The 19,037-nt window shown below is 44.0% G+C and overlaps 2 protein-coding genes across 3 annotated transcripts in view; one reads left to right on the forward strand and one right to left on the reverse strand.

Annotated features, from left to right (window-relative positions):
- The window catches only part of nprl3 (NPR3-like, GATOR1 complex subunit), a 31,047-nt gene extending 24,505 nt beyond the window's left edge, over positions 1 to 6,542 (forward strand). For both annotated transcript variants that reach the window (XM_042085623.1, XM_042085624.1), the window contains 8 exons: positions 1,503 to 1,584; positions 1,866 to 2,003; positions 2,395 to 2,551; positions 3,612 to 3,718; positions 4,019 to 4,148; positions 4,750 to 4,942; positions 5,434 to 5,626; positions 5,991 to 6,542. In XM_042085623.1, coding sequence (XP_041941557.1) covers positions 1,503 to 1,584; positions 1,866 to 2,003; positions 2,395 to 2,551; positions 3,612 to 3,718; positions 4,019 to 4,148; positions 4,750 to 4,942; positions 5,434 to 5,626; positions 5,991 to 6,156 — 1,166 coding nt within the window. In that variant the 3' untranslated portion in view covers positions 6,157 to 6,542. The remainder of the gene's footprint in view (positions 1 to 1,502; positions 1,585 to 1,865; positions 2,004 to 2,394; positions 2,552 to 3,611; positions 3,719 to 4,018; positions 4,149 to 4,749; positions 4,943 to 5,433; positions 5,627 to 5,990) is intronic.
- Positions 6,543 to 7,571: 1,029 nt separating this feature from the next.
- wipf2b (WAS/WASL interacting protein family, member 2b) lies at positions 7,572 to 18,095 on the reverse strand. The gene is made up of 8 exons (XM_042085626.1): positions 17,920 to 18,095; positions 17,021 to 17,141; positions 16,531 to 16,663; positions 16,063 to 16,179; positions 13,253 to 13,990; positions 12,814 to 13,014; positions 11,184 to 11,285; positions 7,572 to 10,932 (listed from the first exon to the last, which is right to left on the reverse strand). Exons 2-8 carry the CDS (start codon positions 17,081 to 17,083, stop codon positions 10,892 to 10,894), a joined length of 1,395 nt encoding a protein of 464 aa, XP_041941560.1. The 5' UTR covers positions 17,084 to 17,141; positions 17,920 to 18,095; the 3' UTR covers positions 7,572 to 10,891.
- Between the last annotated feature and the right edge of the window lie 942 nt (positions 18,096 to 19,037).

Consider the following 19,037-nt stretch of genomic DNA (forward strand, 5'->3'; position numbering starts at 1 on the left):
CCACTAGAAACACACGCACACACACACACACACAAACACACCACCACTACAAACACACACACACACACACACACACACACACACACACCACAACTACAAACACACATACGTACGTACACATGTACACACACGCACAGTGTTGGGGAGTAACGGAATATATGTACCGGCGTTACGTATTCAGAATACAAATTATGAGTAACTGTACTCCGATACAGTTACAAGTTAAATAGTTGGTATTTAGAATACAGTTACATTGTTGAAATCAATGGATTACATGACGATACTTCTGTTTCATAAGTTCATTCACTCTCTAAATAAATTAAGGCAACTCCATTTCCCAGAAGCTCCTGAAAGCAATCTATGATGAAATTGTTTCCATGGTTAAATCCAAGCCTCGCCGTCTTGCACTAGCCTCAAAACGCAGCCAGCGCGCATTATGGATGCTTCATCGGAGACCCCGAAATGACTGTTTGCACAGCAAATTAGGAGTAAAGTAAGTGGAGGTAACTCCTGTTCCTCACTGATCGTGGTTCCTGATGTCTGTTCAAAGAATATTTTCCCAAGTATTAATAGCTCAGGCTACTTCGGTCAATCGGTTACACAGTTTGCTAATCAATAAACAAAGCCTCACGTGTTGATTTAGACCTACAATAAAACCAATCTCTAAAATAGGCACTGCATTCTAAGTTTTTTATTCTAACTTAAAATAGCTTTATGGATTATTTATTTTTTCTAATTAGATCTACATTTTCTTTTTAAAATTAATTATATGGTGCAGCCTCTGAAGAATTATTCTTGCGAGTAGCATATTTTAACGTGCGGTTTTTGATTGTCATTACACGATCACGTTCATTTTGAGAGCACTGATATACAGTAGCCTATAGTGTTTACATTTACAGGTCATTTGCGTTCCACCTGCCATATGCGCCACTCACTTGTACTGGGTTGATGCCACCGAAAAATCTCACAGCACAGGCACACCTTAATTATAATTTCTGGCTACGCCCTTAAAGTAGCCTATTTATTTTGTTTGTTTTAATTAGCCTAGTCGCCTGCTGTAGTTTTAGTGGTCACCTTGCTATTTTAAAGTTGTATCAGGTAGCTTAGTTGACTTTACATTCTCCTATGTGGGCCTAACACTTCAGCCATTTGGAACAGAAGAACACACCAGAATAGGCCTGTTTAGTAGGCCTAAACAGGATTTGATGGCCGCATTCCTACACTTATAAAATGCAATTCAATGCGGAAGTAATCTAAGTATTCAGAATACGTTACTCAGATTGAGTAACGTAACGGAATACGTTACAAATGACATTTTTGTGCATGTATTCTGTAACGGAATATGTTTTGAAAGTAACCCTCCCAACACTGCACACACACACACATTAAGTAGTGGGGAAAAATAGTCATATAGTGTATAGTTTGCCCTATGAATGTCTATAATATCTGTAATAACTAGTTTATTTTGTCTATTTCTATTCAATTGTGCCTTGTGTGTGTAGCGGATGGGACCCCACAGTCTCCCTTCAGGCAAATCCTTCCAAAGTGCAAACTAGCCAGAGACCTAAAGGAGGCCTATGACAGGTGTGACTGGGTTACAGTTGTTACATACTTAATTATTGATATGATTGATTGCATTGCATATTTTAAGTTACTTTTCTAAATGATTTTTTATTTTTTTTTATTTTTATCAAACATGTTTAATATTTGTTTTATATGACTGTTAAGAACAGTTTGTATGGACTGTGCTATGCAGTTAAATTCTGATTTACTTTAGCTAGCTTAAAGAACTCGTTTTGGACAAAAGCGTCTGCTAAATGATATAAACAATAAAGAGCTACATTTTGTGCTGGTTTGGTTGTCAGCCTCTGCACGACAGGTGTGGTCCGACTGCATATCAATAACTGGCTGGAGGTGAGCTTCTGTCTGCCTCATAAAATCCACCGGGTCGGGGGCAACCATATCCCGCCTGAGGCCCTGGAGAGCAGCCTCAAGGCCATCAGGTCAGTTGGATCAGTGCAGCTGAATCGTGTGTGTGTGTGTGTGTGTGTGTGTGTGTGTGTGTGTGTGTGTGTGTGTGTGTGTGTGTGTGCGTACTTTAAGAGGTGTTGCATCAGTGGGATTTATACCCCCTAGGGATCTGTACTTCTTCTCAGATCTCCGACACTCCACAGCACCACCTAGTGGCTGTCAGCAGGACCTTCAGCCCCGTAATTGCAATGATGCATTTCCTCAATTCTTACTATCCATCATGACTTTACATCTCCTGTGATCTGTGACAGAGTGTGGCATAATAAAAAAAAACTTTTTCATATAGAAGCTGTCTGTATTAGTGACATGTTTGTGTGTGTGTGTGTGTGTGTGTGTGTGTGTGTGGTGTTTTTTGTGCTGCAGGCCGTACCATGCACTGCTGCTACTGGACAATGAGAAGACCCTCTTGGCCCAGCTGCCTCTGGACTGCTCTCCAGCGCTGGTGCGTCTCATCAAAACCTGCTCCGCGGTCAAAAACCTCCAGCAGCTCGCTCAGGACGCGGACCTGGCCCTCCTGCAGGTATACAGAGCTCTCACTACTCTGCCAGCACACACCTAGAACGGCCAAGCATTTGCCTATGTTTACATTTACATACATTCATTTGACCTGTTGAAAGTAAGCACAGTGATTATTTCAAAACAATCTGCTACTGACAGAGTAAGGGCACATGTGCTAGGTAAGATCTTTATAATGAGTAGGCAACTTACTATAAAGGAATTGTCTTTGGTATATGATATTTGGGTGAAAGAATGAGTAATTTATTTTATTTTTAATGATTAGCACTGTTTTGTATCCATTAGGAAAAATGGCTAATGGTAAACAGGCATGTTTACATTAGCTGGTTAACCAGCAGTTGACTTTAACATGGAAAGCTAGCTAGCAACTAATGGATTGGTCAGTCAGTTTATGTATAGGCAATATGGGGACTTTTCAGAGTGTTTGTGGGCTGCACTGACATCTAGAGGATGCAGAAAGAATTGCAGTTTTGAACAGACTACGGTCTATGCTGTGAATGACTAGAACACACTGATTTGTGTGGTTATACAATTTGACCTGCGATTTAGGGGGACTGTGGCACAAACAGTAGCATCGCACTAATGGCCGTGTCCAAGTACCCATGGGGTCCTGGATTTGAATTCAACCTGCGATCATTTCTCGATCCCTCTCGAAGTCTCTCTCCAACTCATTTTCTGTAACTCTTCACTGGTCTTGTCCAAATGAAGGCAAAAATAAAGCCCCTAAATAATCAAAAAGGAACCTCTGCTATTTCATGCATGTTTACCTACTTGTATTGTGTCATTATGTTCATCTGTGCCAGTTGTGTAGTGTAAATGTGATCTACTCTCATAAAGCTGAAGTTCTCATTGATTGCTCAGATACTGCCACCTAGTGGGCAAATAAACAAACTGAAAAACAGCAGAACATGTAAGCACATCTTCAGAGATTTTCTCAGAAAGAGTACAGTCAGATAAACTAGACCTGAGGGAGATGAAGTGGAAACTCCAGGGTATCCAGTAGAAACAGCAGTTTATTACAGACACTTAAATATATTATCTAATAGAGTGTTATTTTGTTTTAGATCTTCCAGATAGCTGCACATCTGGTATACTGGGGCAAGGCAATCATTGTGTATCCTCTCTGTGAAAACAATGTCTACATGTTGTCCCCACATGCCAACATTCGCCTGTGAGTACGCTCTTCTGTCTAACCTAACGCTTTTAGTTACTGGCATTAATGAAACAATGGCATACATTGATAAAGGCATACATTCATAAAACTGTGAATGTAAATGTGAATGCAAATGTATGCCTTTTATACACTGGTTGTGTAATCTCGTTTAGATATACATTATTGTTCAGCTTTGATGTTTCTTTCATATACTGTATTTACTTTCTGTATGTTCAGGCCTAACCTAGGCATGCAGCAGTCATTGAAAGTATAAAATGGGGCAAATGTGACCCCCCCCCCCCTCTCCTCTGCTCACAGCTACTCCCCTCTGGCAGAGCAGTTTGCACAGCAGTTCCCTGGCCACGACCTGCCCTCCATGCTGGCTAAGTTCTCTCTGCCCATCTCCCTGTCTGAGTTCAGGAACCCTCTGGATGCCCCTATGCATGAGGTCAGTCCAGGAATATCCCTGACGGACAGTATCACTGTTGCAAACACAGCTACTGTAATGTGTCTAAATAAATCTTAAGCCTTGTGTATAAACATACATCCATACTTAATGTGTCTGCTGTAATGTATTTAAATTAATAATTGGGTATAAACATACTTCCATTCATCATGAAATCGCATTTACCATTCTCTGAAACAAATTTCTCCCTTGGGAGACCTAATAAAGTAAGCTTGACCTTGAAATGATCTTGAAAAAAAAAAGGTGGTTATTTGTTGGTTGGTTCAGTATATTCAAAACATTCTTAAAAAGCGAAGCAAGTGTTGTTTTGTCATCAAGTGGAGGGGAAAGCAAGCCTGCTGTCAATCAGCTCGAGATACACTCCATTCAACTCATCACCAGATTTACTCTCCCCAGGCAAGCCAAGTCTAACCAGGACACGCCTCCATCTTGTCCCGTCTGTCTGCGCTACCTCCCCACCCCACCCCGACCCCGACCCCCACCCCGACCCCCACGCCTCCATCTTGTCCCGTCTGTCTGCGCTACCTCCCCACCCCCACCCCCACCCCCACCCCCACGCCCACCCCCACCCCCACGCCTTCAGGCTCAGCTGATCCAGATGGTGGTGTGGATGCTGCAGCGTCGGCTGCTCATCCAGCTGCACACCTACGCCTGCCTGCTGGTGCCCCCCACTGAGGACGAGGAGCACGGCCTGAAGGAGGAAGAGCCCCTCCTGGCTGCACGGCTCGGGGGACGCAGCCTCAGCACGCCCAACGCCCTCAGCTTCGGCTCCCCCAGTAGGACCCCATCAATAGCCAGCTAACTAGCTAACAATTCTTCCTATATATCATATACATACACACACACACACACACACACACATATACATATATATATATATATATACTGTAGCTTGAATGTAAGTCGCTTTGGATAAAAGCATCTGCTAAATGAATACATGTGAATGTAAACTAACCATAACGTTACCAGACTATGTATAGACCCTTTCAATATGTCCCTAGAGGGTTTCTGGTTGAAATGTTTAAAACCAACGCAGATACGTTTGATATGAAAATAAACTGCACTTAAGCGTAATGCTCAACAAAATGTCTACTTTGAACCACATGTTTGTAAAAGATCTTATATAAGATCTTTTGTTCTGGAGTCGCACTGGGCGTGTGCTCTGCTGCAGGTCTCAGAAGTTAGAAAATAAACTGAAAGACTGAGTGTATGTGAAACTTTGTCCATCACACGCAATACTCTCCACAACTCTCCTGTGCTCCTGCAGCCAGCAGTGACGACATGACCCTGACCAGCCCCAGCATGGACAACTCCAGCTCCGAGCTGTTGCCTGGCAGCGACTCGCCCCTCAACAAGCGCATGACCGAGACGCTGTTGGCCAGCCTGACTGAGCAGGAGCGCCAGGGCATCCTCAGCGTGCCTGCCGCACAGAGCCCTGAGGACCTGCGCATGTTCGCCAGGTAACGCCATGACCCCTCTCCTCCCAACCTCTCGCCCTTACTCCGTCCATCCAGGGGTGCATTCCCTGAACGTGTCAACTAGAAGAGAAAGTTCTAGGAAATGATCATCTCCATCTTTGAACATCATTGTGGTCCTTGTAACTTAACTAATGGGTAGACCAAGATGTTCACCTTGGTGTCAAAATTGGTGCTCAGAGGTTATACATGAGAAAGTGTATATAATACATGAGAAAGTATAATATAGATATATACATGAGAAAGTGTATATAATATGATATGATTTTGATAGACTGAGACAACTGTCTTCTGAAGTCTCCTGCTGTTAATTTCACACCTCTGATGTGATACTGGTATGTCCTGACAGGCTGCTTCACTACTTCCGAGGGCACCACCACCTTGAGGAGATCATGTACAACGAGAACATGCGGCGCTCACAGCTAAAGACTCTCTTCGACAAGTTCCGCAGCGTGCTGGTGGTCACCAACCACGAGGATCCTGTCATCTCAATCTTTCAGTCTCCCCCAGAATGAAAGGACACACACACACACACACACAGTGGAATGGAACACCCTGGCATTTTTCAGATCAGTTGTCCTCAAATCAGACACACACACACACACACACAGATGCAAGCACACTCATTCCATTCCACAATAGACTTTTTGAATTCTCTGAATGCTGCTAACACTGTTGACTTACTCCGCCTTCTCCACCTTGCCTTCTGAATCAGGTAAAATATATTATATTATATTGTATTATAATTTGCAACTGAAGGTCTTTATTATTATATGAAGCCCAGAAACTGGTGTCTTAGTTTACTATACTGTAAATAGTGTTGTGAACTCTGTATTCCCCCATTGCTAAACATTCATCTCAAACTTGTGTCTCGTCTTTATTAATAAATTATTGAATGGCCTTATAGTGCAGATTTCTTGTTTTTGTTATGTGTTGGCATTTTCAGTTATGGTACGTTGATGTCTCAGAATTCATCATAGGCCATATAACCACCAGTACTGGTTGGCATGTATGGTTACAGTTGTGGTTCATGGCAGAAGCTTTTGTCCAAAGTGAATAATAACAATTTCATTAAACATGAACAACAACGGATATACATAGCACTTTATCAAGGCACCCCAAGTGCTTTACAGTGAAGAGGAACATCACTGACTAACACCAACGTGTAGCACTGGGTAATGCATGGGAGCCATTAATGTGCCAGAAGGCTCGTCAGCTTGGGGTGGAGAGTGAGGGAATGAATGAATGAGCCAGGTACACTGGGGGATTAAAGGGGCAGGTTGGGAATTTAGCCAGGACACCAGGGAACTCCCTACTCTTTAATTGTGATAAGTAACAATGGGACCCTTAATGACTACAGTGAGTTAGGACGGTTTAACACCTCATCAGAAGGATGGCATCTTCTACTGCAGTGTCCCCGTCACTGCACATAGGGATTGAAATTTTGACCAGAGGGAGAGTGCCACCTACTGGCAACCCACCAACATAGCAGCAACTTAATTTTCCACGGTCTCCCATCCAAATACTAACCAAGCCCTAGCCCTAGCCTTTAGCCCTATTTAGGCCCACGTAGCCTACAGTACCTTGCGTAGACCATAAAACAGCCCTATGCCTTTCTCACTTGCTTTGCTGCCTTTTAACCTGCATTACTCGTGACTTCATTTCTGTGGTAGTCACATGCTGGAGTATTACTGGTAACTTTACAATTTGGTCAAGACCAAAAGAAAGACAGAAAAAAAAAAAAACTTTTTTGATTAACTGCAAACCATTAAGAAGACTATTGTGAATATGCTCTGTTATAATGGTAATATGGTCTCAGACAATTCTGGTCCAAATATGAGGTTTTGAAAAACTACAGATTATTCTAAAGTCGTGAGCAACACCTCAACAGAAGACAATAATGAAATGAGCAAACCAGAGACACGTCCGCTTTTCTCTAAGGTTTTTATTTTTTGCCTTGTACAACACGACTGGCAGAGAAAAGTGCGACAAACGACAGAAGACGAGGGCTTTCATTAGTTTTTTTTTTTTAAAAGCCTGGAATAGAGTGAAATGGGGGAAAAGGGTGAGAAGGAATGGAGGCTCTCTCAATGTGAGTAAGTTAATGCTCCCGCAGATATCTACAGTTACAGCCCCCCTCTGCCCCCTTCAGGACTGGAGAGGGACAGCATGGAGGAGAAGGACAGCGAAAAGCAGGCGAGATTTAAGACAGACAGAAAAGGAATAAAAGAGAGTGCAACTAGCTAACGATTAGCAGCTGGCTTGCTACAAAGCCAGCATCTTTCCCGTTGATTCTGATCCCCTCCCACCCCCAAAAATTCCATTTAGTCACTATATTACAAGCTTTTTACAACTTCAAAATAGATCAATAGCTATTACTACCATATTGCCTTACATGTAGGCCTAGTGTAAATATACTTTTTTTTGTTTCGTATGATTAGTGTTTATTTTCTTACAAATCACGTACCGACAAGTTACAGTAGATCTGTATAAGGCATACCACCAGAAACAAGGAGGTGGGAGGGAGTGATGTAGGATGCAAAGCTGTAAGCATTTTTGGATTGATTTTTTTTTTGTTTTTGTTTTCTTGGTAGGGGTTTTGGGCAGGATGGTGGTGGACAAGGGGTTAATTGTCATGGTACAGTATACAGATTACAGGGCAAACGCACACTTGATCACAGGCCAGGAACCACAGGTATAGGAACAAGCCTTATGGAATGGTTCACCATCCTGCCTCCTTCTCCTCCTGCAAGTACACCTACTCCTATACGTGCTGGGTTGCTGACTTACAGGTTGGAGGGCAAAGGATTATCTCCCAATAATAACACTGATGCCATCTTAACTTCCTTTTCCCCCAAAGGTCTGAATCAGTGTTTATGTAAACCAAGAAATTAACTGAAACTAGTGTGTTAGACTTCCACAGAGTTCAATAAAGTTAACAACAAAGAGAGGAGTAAAACCTGTTTGGATAACTCTTCATTTAACCTAATGTAGTTTAAAGGTGCTCTAAGCGATGGTAAAGTCACATCTGTTGACGTTCAAACAAAACAGAGAGCTAGCTCGCTACTCCCTCCCATGCAATTGAAACTCTCCTATATGCGCATCTCGTTGGTGATTGGCTTAAACAGTTTGTTATGTTTTTATGGTCCAGGCTGGACCAAGTTGTTTTTGTTGCCGTTTTTGGAGCCTGGGCTGTCCACAGACGTGTTTTTTACAGTGTATTCAGGGTACAGGCAGCTAGTGGATGGTGAGGTGATGTTTGCTCAATGTGACAGAAAATGTTTTAGCTTAGAAACCGTGTAACATCGCTTAGAGCACCTTTAACTGTATCCTTAATGTTTTTATACGCAGCACGAAATCTGCATCTGTCTGTATCAGTTTAAAGCATATAGAATCATTAAACATCTCCATGCTGCCAATAAAAAAGGCAAGATTCTCAGTGCTGGGAGAAAAAAAAAAAAATAAGACTTTCATGATTCAAAGAATTTTGGATAATTAAAAGGAATGACATGCAACCTGCTATGACAAAAAAAGAAATACTGGATTTTCTGTTCAAATCCAAACCACTGTGTTGGCCTGCAGTTTCAACAATGGTCAGAAGATTACAGGTTAATGCTTCGCCCCTCTTTAGCACAGCACTGCACATAAGCAGCAGCTGCTCCACCCAAATGCCCCTTTCCTATTCTGTCAGGTAAAACAGCCACCTGGTCAGCATGGGGTCTTTCCATTATACACCAATACAGTAATTCACTTGGACTTGTACTACCTTTTGGACGAGCGCCAAGCCATGCATTTACAGTATGTGTAGATATAGACTGGCGGTGCCAGTAAGAGTAGCAATTGAAACACTAGAGTTCTCTCTGCGTACACAAAGCATATTTAACAGGTGATCCAAGACGCGCTGTCTTGGCCTATCTGGCACAATTGGGATCATGCAAACCTGCCTGATTCTGTGAATATGGATTTAAAAAACAAAACAAAACAAAACAAAACAAAACAAAAAAAAAAAAACTCCTCATACATGTACAAAATGGCGCTTGGAAGCACATGCTGATGGTTTGGAGTAACACACTGATTGACTGGTTGATCTGTTTGGGCAAATAAAGCAGAGACCGGTGCCTTACTGTTGTGCATCCCAAATACTTGCTCACTTTCTGGGAGTCTGTTTACCATACCACTACACAGTCAGCCCTTGACCCTTTTAAATGCACTCCAGTTTTTACAGACATGCATGCAGAGTCCATGGGTAAAGGTGTGGTCTGGCGTTGAATGAGTGGCCGGGTAAACAACCTGTTCCAGTTGGGATTTTGCTTCCGTTGGCACTTTTTTTTTTCGTAGTCTTCTCAGAGAACATGGTCTCAAAAAGTGCCCTCCTCATGTTGATCCACAAGAAGAGGTTAGAGTGTCTTTGAGAGGTTCAGGCCAATTTGACCAAGCATTCTTCAAGCATTAATGGAATAATAATGCCCTCTCTGTCCACCAGGGGGTACTCCTCTCCCCTGTCCTTCCAATACTCTGCCACCAGGTGGCAGCAGTTACAAGTCTCTGTCAGCCTCTCAGTAGGAAAGTCTTTAAGTTATTCAGTTTCCCTGATGACTGACACGTTCACAGTGCATAATTTTCAAAATCTTTCACTAAACATCTTCACAACAACTTAAACAAATAGAGACAAAACTATAATCCATGGCTTGGAATGGTGCTTCTACCACCTTAAGCCAAAGGCTAGGACTGGTAGCTACCACACAAATTTAGCCTGCAACTCAGGCTAGGATTAGTGTTACTTGGTAAACATCACTTGTTAAGGATGCCCCAACATCACGTAAGACTGCCATGTCAAAAAGGAGAAACAACACAAAGGTAAGTAAAACAATAAAGGAATCGTTGGCCTTTGTCTCTCCCTCTTCAAAAACATATCTCTACACCACCAAAATCACATCAACAGATGGAGTTGTGCATCTTTTCCGTCTGTGATATCTTTGTCTCTCCCTGTGGAGGTCCTCAGCCCTGGCGGGTGCTCAAGTGGGCTGATGTGATTAAAAGGGGATGGAGACCAGAGTGCATTCTGGGAGTTTGAGTGTTTGCATGAGGTGGAATGCTGTCTGGTTAGGACATATATGTTAATAAGACACAGCCATGAGTGAGTAATGTGTGAATGTGTTTTGCAGATTAGTTATCACTATGACTGTGTAGATATGTGTGTGTGTGAGAAAGTGAGACTGTTGTCTCCTGGTCAGCAGGTGTTCACAGTGTTCACCTCCCCACAGGAGGAAGAGGCGGCGCTCCTCTCATCACTGTCAATAAAAATACATACACGTCAATCACACTGACATGCCAGTCACACAAACTTTATCCAACATAAACACTAGTCATATCGATGCTAAAGATTTTGTGGATTGCGCTACAAAACTATCAGCTTCTGTAGCACCAGTGCAAAGCAAAAAAAGTTAACATAACATACAGCCCTGTATGCTATATTGTATGCGCATGCAGACGCACACACGCGCGAGCACGCACGCACGCACGCAGAGCTGCGGAAGCTCACCTCTATTGGCTTTGCTGGGGTAAATCTTGGTGAAGTGCCTGTACTCCTCTGGAGGGGGAAAGTCATCCAGAGGGTGGAAGGAATACTTAGATTCAAAGTCATCTGCGAGAGAGTTGCAGAGTTGAAGGAGAGAGGGAAAAAAAGAGAAAGAAAGAATCGAAAAAAGAAAGAAAGAAAGAAAGAAAGAAAGAAAGAAAAAAGAAACAGTAAAAATGGAAAGATCCATTAAATCAGCATCCTACCCGTTTTTCCAAATTGCCTACCCTGCTATGTATTTTGTCTTCGATTTCGCTATTGGGTGTCCAGAAAACAATATTAAGACATTTGTGGAGAAGGATGGTTTGTGTGTTCTTCCTACAGCTCACGGTAAGCTATTTCGTTGCTCCGATTGGTTAGGTCTATCCAATTGAGTGCAGAGGCCCTCGGGCAAAACAGTGGAAGCCAGGAATTGAATCCACAACTTTTCAGGCTACTGCATGCTAGCCCAGCTCCTTAGCCACTGTGCTACCACAATTTCCCTCACCAACTCTTAAGCAACGAGTATACTTCTGCACATATGGCTATGCTGTACGGTCATACGGTGGTGCGTACCGGCGTGCCCTTCTCCCATCTACTGGATTGGCATGGTACTACACATCCAGTTTTACAAAGGCAATACGCAAGATCCGTACGGACACAAAATGTGGCCATAAGGACCAGCTGTCTGTTGAATTTTGCGTCATCCGTTTAGTGCATAGACTGCATCCGTAGAAGTATACTTGGGCCTTTACCCACGTAGGAGAAGACAAGGACACAAGCTGAGGAGGAGTGGGCAGAAGAGGCCCATTGGAACATAGCCCCATAACGAGGCCCTTCACAGAGAAAATGACATGCCTGACCAGAGACTTCAAGCTTTATCCCAGCTGGCTGAGGACCAGTGCTACCCAACTCACACACTGTGGAGGCTGGAAGGAGCTCAAGCCCTGACTTGGCTGAATAGCTCCTCACGTGGCTCATGGAGAGGGAAAAACAACACAAGGAGCAGTCTCTCTCTGGAGGCCCACTGTGTGCTGCTCTACCGACAGGTCCGCTAACCCCAGGGGAAAGATTTATAAGCCAGAGCAGGACTGTGGCGTTGCTGTGAAAATCTCCACCTCCCTCGACAGAAAATGTTTGAATGCTGAAATGCTGAAATGCCCTTCAATGCATTGGAAATGATTGACAGGGGTCCGTCTTTACCAGACTTGTGGCCTCACAGCTTTACACATATACACATATTGACGTCTACACATACGAGTCTAGTATAAAACCCCTAAATTGTCAGTTGATGGTCAGTGCTCCCATGACGTTCAACAGACAGTGACATCCAGAGGTCCACGCAAGACACTCATGTGAACTCCCTCAACACACTCACTGTAAACCATATCATTCAGGGCCAGATGCCACACACTGTATATAATAATAATATCAATAACACACACACACACACACACACACACACACACACACACACACAGTTAATTAGGAAATCAGAGTGTGTTGGGTCAGATGGATGTAGAGAGGGCAGACTGACGTTGATGCCATGATGTGGTGAATGAGAGAGAGACTAAGAGATGTGGGTGACGTGAGGAGGCCGTGAGCGCAAACTCACCTACGAAGGAGCGGGGGGTGGAGGTGTGTCCATTTCGGATGGGCGGGGGAGGGGGCGGGGGCCCGGCAGGGGTGCGGGAGGGAGGAGGGGGAGGCTTGCCTCGACCAGGAGCTTCGGGGGTACCGCCGTGGGTCCGGTACGGGGGCGGCGGGGGAGGGGCTTCTCGGCCATTCCGCGACGGCTGCCCAGGCACGGGAGGGGCTATACACAGAATGACACACACACACACACACACACACACACACAAAAGGCATTAATAAACATACACACAGAGGATACACATGTCCATACACCAAAACAAAGAAAAAACGTCAGTGGCAGTGGCAGCTTATCAAATGACGGAATACATTATGCTAGCAAATGTCTCCCTACAGAGAGAGAAATAGCAGAGAGCAGGAGAGAGATGGGGAGAGGAGGGCTCGCTCCAGTGGGCTCCTACCTGCCCCTCGGCCCGGAGGGTCTCGCACAGGAGGTGGGGGCCGCCCGCCCGGCGGAGAGGGCGAGGGGGGTGGCGGGGGTGCGTGAGCACGTGTAGGGGTGTGCCCGGCGGAGGACGGCTTCTTGCTGAGAGAGTTGTGCCTCTGAGGCAGCTCGGGGGCCCCCTCGCTGCCCGGGCTCGAAGGCCCGTTGACCACACCCTGGCGGTACGGAGGAGGCGGGGGTGCCAGCGAGGAAGAGGAGGAGGAGGAGGAGGAGGTGGAGGACGAGGAGCCCCCTGTGGGAGGTCGGCGGTTGTTGACCGGGGAGGGCGGAGGCTTCACGGGTGGTGGCGGGGGGGCACTTTCACGGCCAGGGGCGGGCGAGGCGCCCCGCTGCCCTGGTGTCGGGGGCAGGGGCTTCTCGCGGTTGTAGGAGGAAGGAGACGAGGAGGAGGAAGAGGTGGGAGTGGCTGCCTTGGGTGGAGGCGGGGCGTTGCCGCGGCGAGACATGGGCGGGGGTGGTGGTGGGGCCGAGCTGCTGTGCTTCATCCCGGTGGAGGAGGATGAGGGGCTACCACCACTAACCGGGCGGGACAGGTCAGGCAGCGAGGGCCGCTGGGACCGAGACTGCTCGGGGGGCGACGAAGACCCTGGAGACTGCTGCTGCGAGGAACTGTCGCTGTCATCGTGGCGACCGGGAGGGCGGGGCGCCATGGGACGAGAGCCAGGCTGCAGTGCTGACCGACCAATAGAACCATCTGGGAAGCACAGGATTCATTAAGATGGACAAAGGAGTTCATTAAGATGACCAAATGGATTAAACAAGCCACAATAGTCTTTACACTATTAGCTACCTAACAAACCATTTTGGTCCTTTGACAATGACAGACAAAACACAACCTTCAAGCTCATTATATGTGGAGAACTCAAATATTGACAATGACAAAATATTGTATTTGAAGAAAAATAATAATGATAGATATCAAATGCTTTCAAAGACCAGTTAAAACCAATCTTAATGTCACTCTTTTTGCACTTCTTTCCAAATTTAGAGCCCTGTGGAAAATCAATGAGCATGCCGTACGGACTTTGAATGGTTCAGTCATACTGAAAACAAATGTGTCATGTTTTGGCTGGCTATGAATGATACTTTTCACTATATATATATACACACACACACACACACACACACACACACACACACACAAACATTGCTTCCCAGATAATGTGTTTCAGGTTGTAAAACTGAATATCAAGAGCTAACAATAATATGAAGACATAGGATTTGACAGAAATATTTCACAGGCCTTGGTTTTGGGACCCAATCATGATATAGACAAGGTTTGAATGCACAAATAAAACACTAACATCTAGGGCCCTAATGGTCTAAACTAAAGCTTGGGTCTTACTAAAGCTTGCTGAATAACTATGCAAATTCTATTTGCAAATTTAATACCACAAGAAAGACTCTAAGCATAAACAGCGGTGGGTCAGCTAAAAGCTGTCCCATGCTACATGATGTCATTAGTTCATGCACGAGAACTTTGCTCATAGACTGACATTGCACTTTGCCTAGCATTTAAATTAGGGCCCATTCTTTCACACAAACATACGTCACAGACCACTTGGAGGTGCAAACAATAACAGAGCTGACGTTGATTTGACCATCAGTTAACTTCGAAACAGGCATTTTTCTTTGGATAGAAAATAGCAATACATCATAGGAGTGATTAACATCAAAAAATCTAGACTGGAGTAACTCAACATTTGACACCTCCAATGTGTTTAGTGTTTTAAAGAGGTTAAATAGCCCGCTATAGTTACAAAATTCATAGCAAAAGAGCCAGAAGTGAACACACATGGATAGCTATAAAACTGTGTGCGTTCATTATCCTAGCTCAACTCGTTTCACTAATGCCAATCCAGGATGAGTAGGAGCGACTATGTCAAGCCAGGTGTAAATAATTCAGGATGTGTGCGCGTTCTCGTTTCTGCTCCAAAGTGCCCACGGTTGGAATAAAAAAGACGCGAAAAATAGCGTCATTCACACAAAGTGAACCACTGCTTTTGATATAGACTAACAATGAAGTAAAGTTGTCCTTTTTGGAATGGGGAATCATGGCTATTTCTGTAAAACAGCAGGAGTAGGGCATGGTAGACCAACTGAATGCAAATTTACGTATGCACCCACGTGTGAGTGCTTCCTTGTCTCGGCAACGTCATTAAGAAAGCGCTTGAAGCTCGCAAAGATGCACATAGTATGATATACCTTAATATTATAGTTGAAAATACCTTCGAGAACTTGCCCCTCCACTTCCAATCAACTACAGTAGGCTATTCATCAAACGTCTATCAATAAAATAAGCAAACAATTGAGTACCTAGGCCTATGTTAATAATTATAAGGCTATCAAGTAAAATAATAACCATATGGTAGTAGGCAGACAATCTGTTTTGTTTTGCGAGCAAATACATTTAGCAAATAGTTTATAAATGGAATAAAGCTCCTTAAAAATTAGCACGGAGGTCTGATGTGAATGACAGCTAGCTGAACCAATAAGACGACATAATTACCATTAGAATTAACTTAGCTTGGCTGTTAGCCTGGTCGGGACCAGGCTAGGTGCAGAGAATAAATCCCCATGGTAACTTATGTGCCATCTCTTTTGTGAAACCAAGTCAAGGCCCAAATTCATCCAGGATAACCTAAAAATCCCAGCTTAATCCCTTATCTAGGTTTTGTGAAATACCCCTCAGGTGACCACCTGGTTACCTCCCAAAAACGCCCACAAATGCCTGTATGTTTGAATAGCAGTATAGTAGGCACTTGCCTCCGACTGGTCGCAGCTTTGGCACGCCTCCTTGGAAGAGCCCGCCCACTGGCTGCACGGCACCTGACACACCCACTGGACTGGCACTGCTTCCGCCCCCACCACCTCCTTTGGGCTCTGCGGAGGACACAAATACACGAGCGCATGTATACACATATGCCAATAACCATTAAATTACCAAACTCAAATAAAATCGTTGCTTTCTTTCTGTGACAGGGATGGCTTTCTTGTAAGCACTACAATAAGGTGATATACAACAAAGTCTTCATAACTGTGGTGAACTGATCTCAGGTGTGTAAATCTGACAAAAGCACTGATGATGAAAATGATCATTACATTAAAATGCATGATACATTTATTTTCTTATTATTAATAATCTAACTTTCCAAATGCCTTGTAAATATATGTTTGGATAAAGGTTTATACTTGTTCTAGAATCCTCAATATGTATTTATGTTAACAGCTTACTCTCGATGACGGGTGCACTCCGATCATTGACAACAGCAACCTTCTTCAGGTTAGTTCCTTTGCAGATGTCGGTCAAAAGAGCATTACGTCCCTTGGTCTCATCTTTGTTCAGTTTGGGTGGGGTTGTGTTGGCCTGGCAAAACAGAGGTGCAAGGTTTTTTTTTTTTGAGCATAGGGAAATCACCAAGGCAAAGCCCACAGTCCATGGCACAGGCCCATGGTTTAATTCCCACTAAATGTCAGAAACACGGGTATATCTTCACTACGCTGTACAATTTGTAGGTTAGTAAATGGAGAAGTGGCTACTGGAGAAGCACGATGGTTAGTTAATGGAGAGGAAGCTAAGATGCACAAATCTTTTTCAAGAGACCACTGAGCGTGCATCTGTCACACCATTCAATATTCATCAATCACAGTGTTAATCATGAGTTCAGCTGTACATACTAGGTTACACATGATTATTTAACTGACAAGGAGACAGTAAGCTTACCTGACTGAACGTGGGAGGAGGTGGTCCTCCAGGTGGTGGAGGGGGAGGGGGAGGGATCGGCATCTTAGCCCTCACAGCAGGCTGTGTATGCACTCTCAGATACACATTAAGATGGGCTTACCTGTAAACACCACCAAAACACCCGATGTCATCCAGTGCATAAGTAAATTCTTTTGGATTCAATCCGATTAATTGGTGCAGGATATAGCTGCTTAATTAACACATCATGCCGCACGAAGCACAACACCGCACCCAAGCCTACACTTGCTAACGCTACTAGTACAGATTAATACACCGTATAAACAGTTAACAGAAAATATCGCTGACATTATTTGGCACTCTTACTCACTCTTAACTGATCTGACATGCAACTCTTACCCACTGCCTACGCCATTGAGAAGCGATGTATGTTGCTAAGAATGCTAGTTATGGCTGGGGTACTAAACTATTAACCATTATTACGGCGTTTGCTAGCAAAGTAAATAAGACGTCACGTTCAAGTTAGCTGCTAGCTGGCTATCGGTAGCTCGCAATCTAACGTTAGCTATCAACAGTGGGCCAAACTGACGGAATATCTAGTCGAACCAAACTAATCGGTGATAACGCATACTTGCCTAGAAGGAGTGCAGGGGCAATGTGATCAGATAAGATGTCTGTAGTCCTTGTATCATCTATGGTTCTCCGACTTGCCATATAAACAAACGTCTCTAGCTGCTCATCTCATACATTACAGGTAGCAAGCAACTTTAGTTAGCGAGCGAAAGCTAGCTTATGTTATGGTGCGCTAACATTAAACCGCCTCAGCCTGCGATAATGCCATCTGTGTTGTTACATATGTATACCAAGTAGTCTTTGGTGGTGTGGCGTGGATCAATTTGACGTGTGAATGACAATATTACCTGTTTATTTTAGATATCAATCATACCACTGACAGTCGAGATTCCACCCTGGCATCGTATCACGACTTCAGATGAAGCGAAAAGCCTCGATTTCAGAACACCACAAGAGTTCAAGACATTGTTTCCGGGTCACCTCATTCGTTTACGAAGTCAAAATAAAAGTTGTTGTAGGTTAGCCAGCTACAGTCAAAACTAGATGTACCACATAGCGGTACAAAATATGACCGCCGCTCAGTCCTGTACATCCATTCCGCGAAAATAAATCATATTAATGAATTTGTCTCCATCTTCTACTCCATCCCCCACTCTTGAAACTTTTGTGTATGCTTGTTTGGAATGTGTGTTTGCACACATTCCGCACACAAAGTTGCCTACTGGCGCTGCAAAGGTGAATAGATTTAGCACTTGCCAAAAAATTTGTAGCATTGTTATAAAACCTTTAAAATCTCTAAACAATCACAAGTAGGGCAGTTCATCACAGTCCATCCATTGCAACTGGACTGATGAAAGGTACACCTGTAGGCTACATTGTATTTGGGAAAAGCAGAAGGTAGCAGCATAATGTATTTATTTATTTATTATTAAACAAAACAATCCCTGTCAGTTCCATGCAGTTTTCAACAGCTATCAAGAAGAGAGGTCATGTCATGGATTTTTGTGAATGTTTCTTCTTCTACATATTCATAAGTTTAGTCATCTAGTTCATATGATATTCAGCTTTATTGTCAATGCACAAATTAAATACCAGTAGTCTAAAACAAAATGCCGTTTTGCCCAGTGGTGCAAATAACTGACATGTCCAAAAGGGCCTCCATGAAATGCGTTGCGAGACTGTTCATGAACTGATACTGAGCTGTGTTTGATATTCTGGAGATGATTGTTTTCTACAATAAAGGAATTTAACTTTATCGCTACTGGAAGTTATTGAACAGCGCGTCGGGCAAGTTAGTCTCCCCTACTCAGCCTCTCGGCGACCAAAGTTTTGAGTCGCCCACATTTGTCAGCAAAAAACTCGGCAACGGAGCCTTCTACAAACGCTGAGAAACCACGAGGCCACTCACGATTAGGCTTCTACCTTTCATCTACGAAAGCGGCCAGTCTGACAGAATCGCGGCAGG

The sequence above is a fragment of the Alosa sapidissima genome, chromosome 3, assembly GCF_018492685.1.
Source record: "Alosa sapidissima isolate fAloSap1 chromosome 3, fAloSap1.pri, whole genome shotgun sequence".
Classification (NCBI taxonomy): domain Eukaryota; kingdom Metazoa; phylum Chordata; class Actinopteri; order Clupeiformes; family Clupeidae; genus Alosa; species Alosa sapidissima.

Bases quoted from the DNA above. Each gene is read 5' to 3' on its own strand.
- wipf2b (XM_042085626.1), bottom strand. From the start codon at position 17,083: ATGCCGATCCCTCCCCCTCCCCCTCCACCACCTGGAGGACCACCTCCT. The intron at 16,664-17,020 runs GTAAGCTTACTG...CTGTTTTGCCAG, and splicing joins CTCCTCCCACGTTCAGTCAG to GCCAACACAACCCCACCCAA. The intron at 16,180-16,530 runs GTAAGCTGTTAA...TGTCCTCCGCAG, and splicing joins GAGTGCACCCGTCATCGAGA to AGCCCAAAGGAGGTGGTGGG.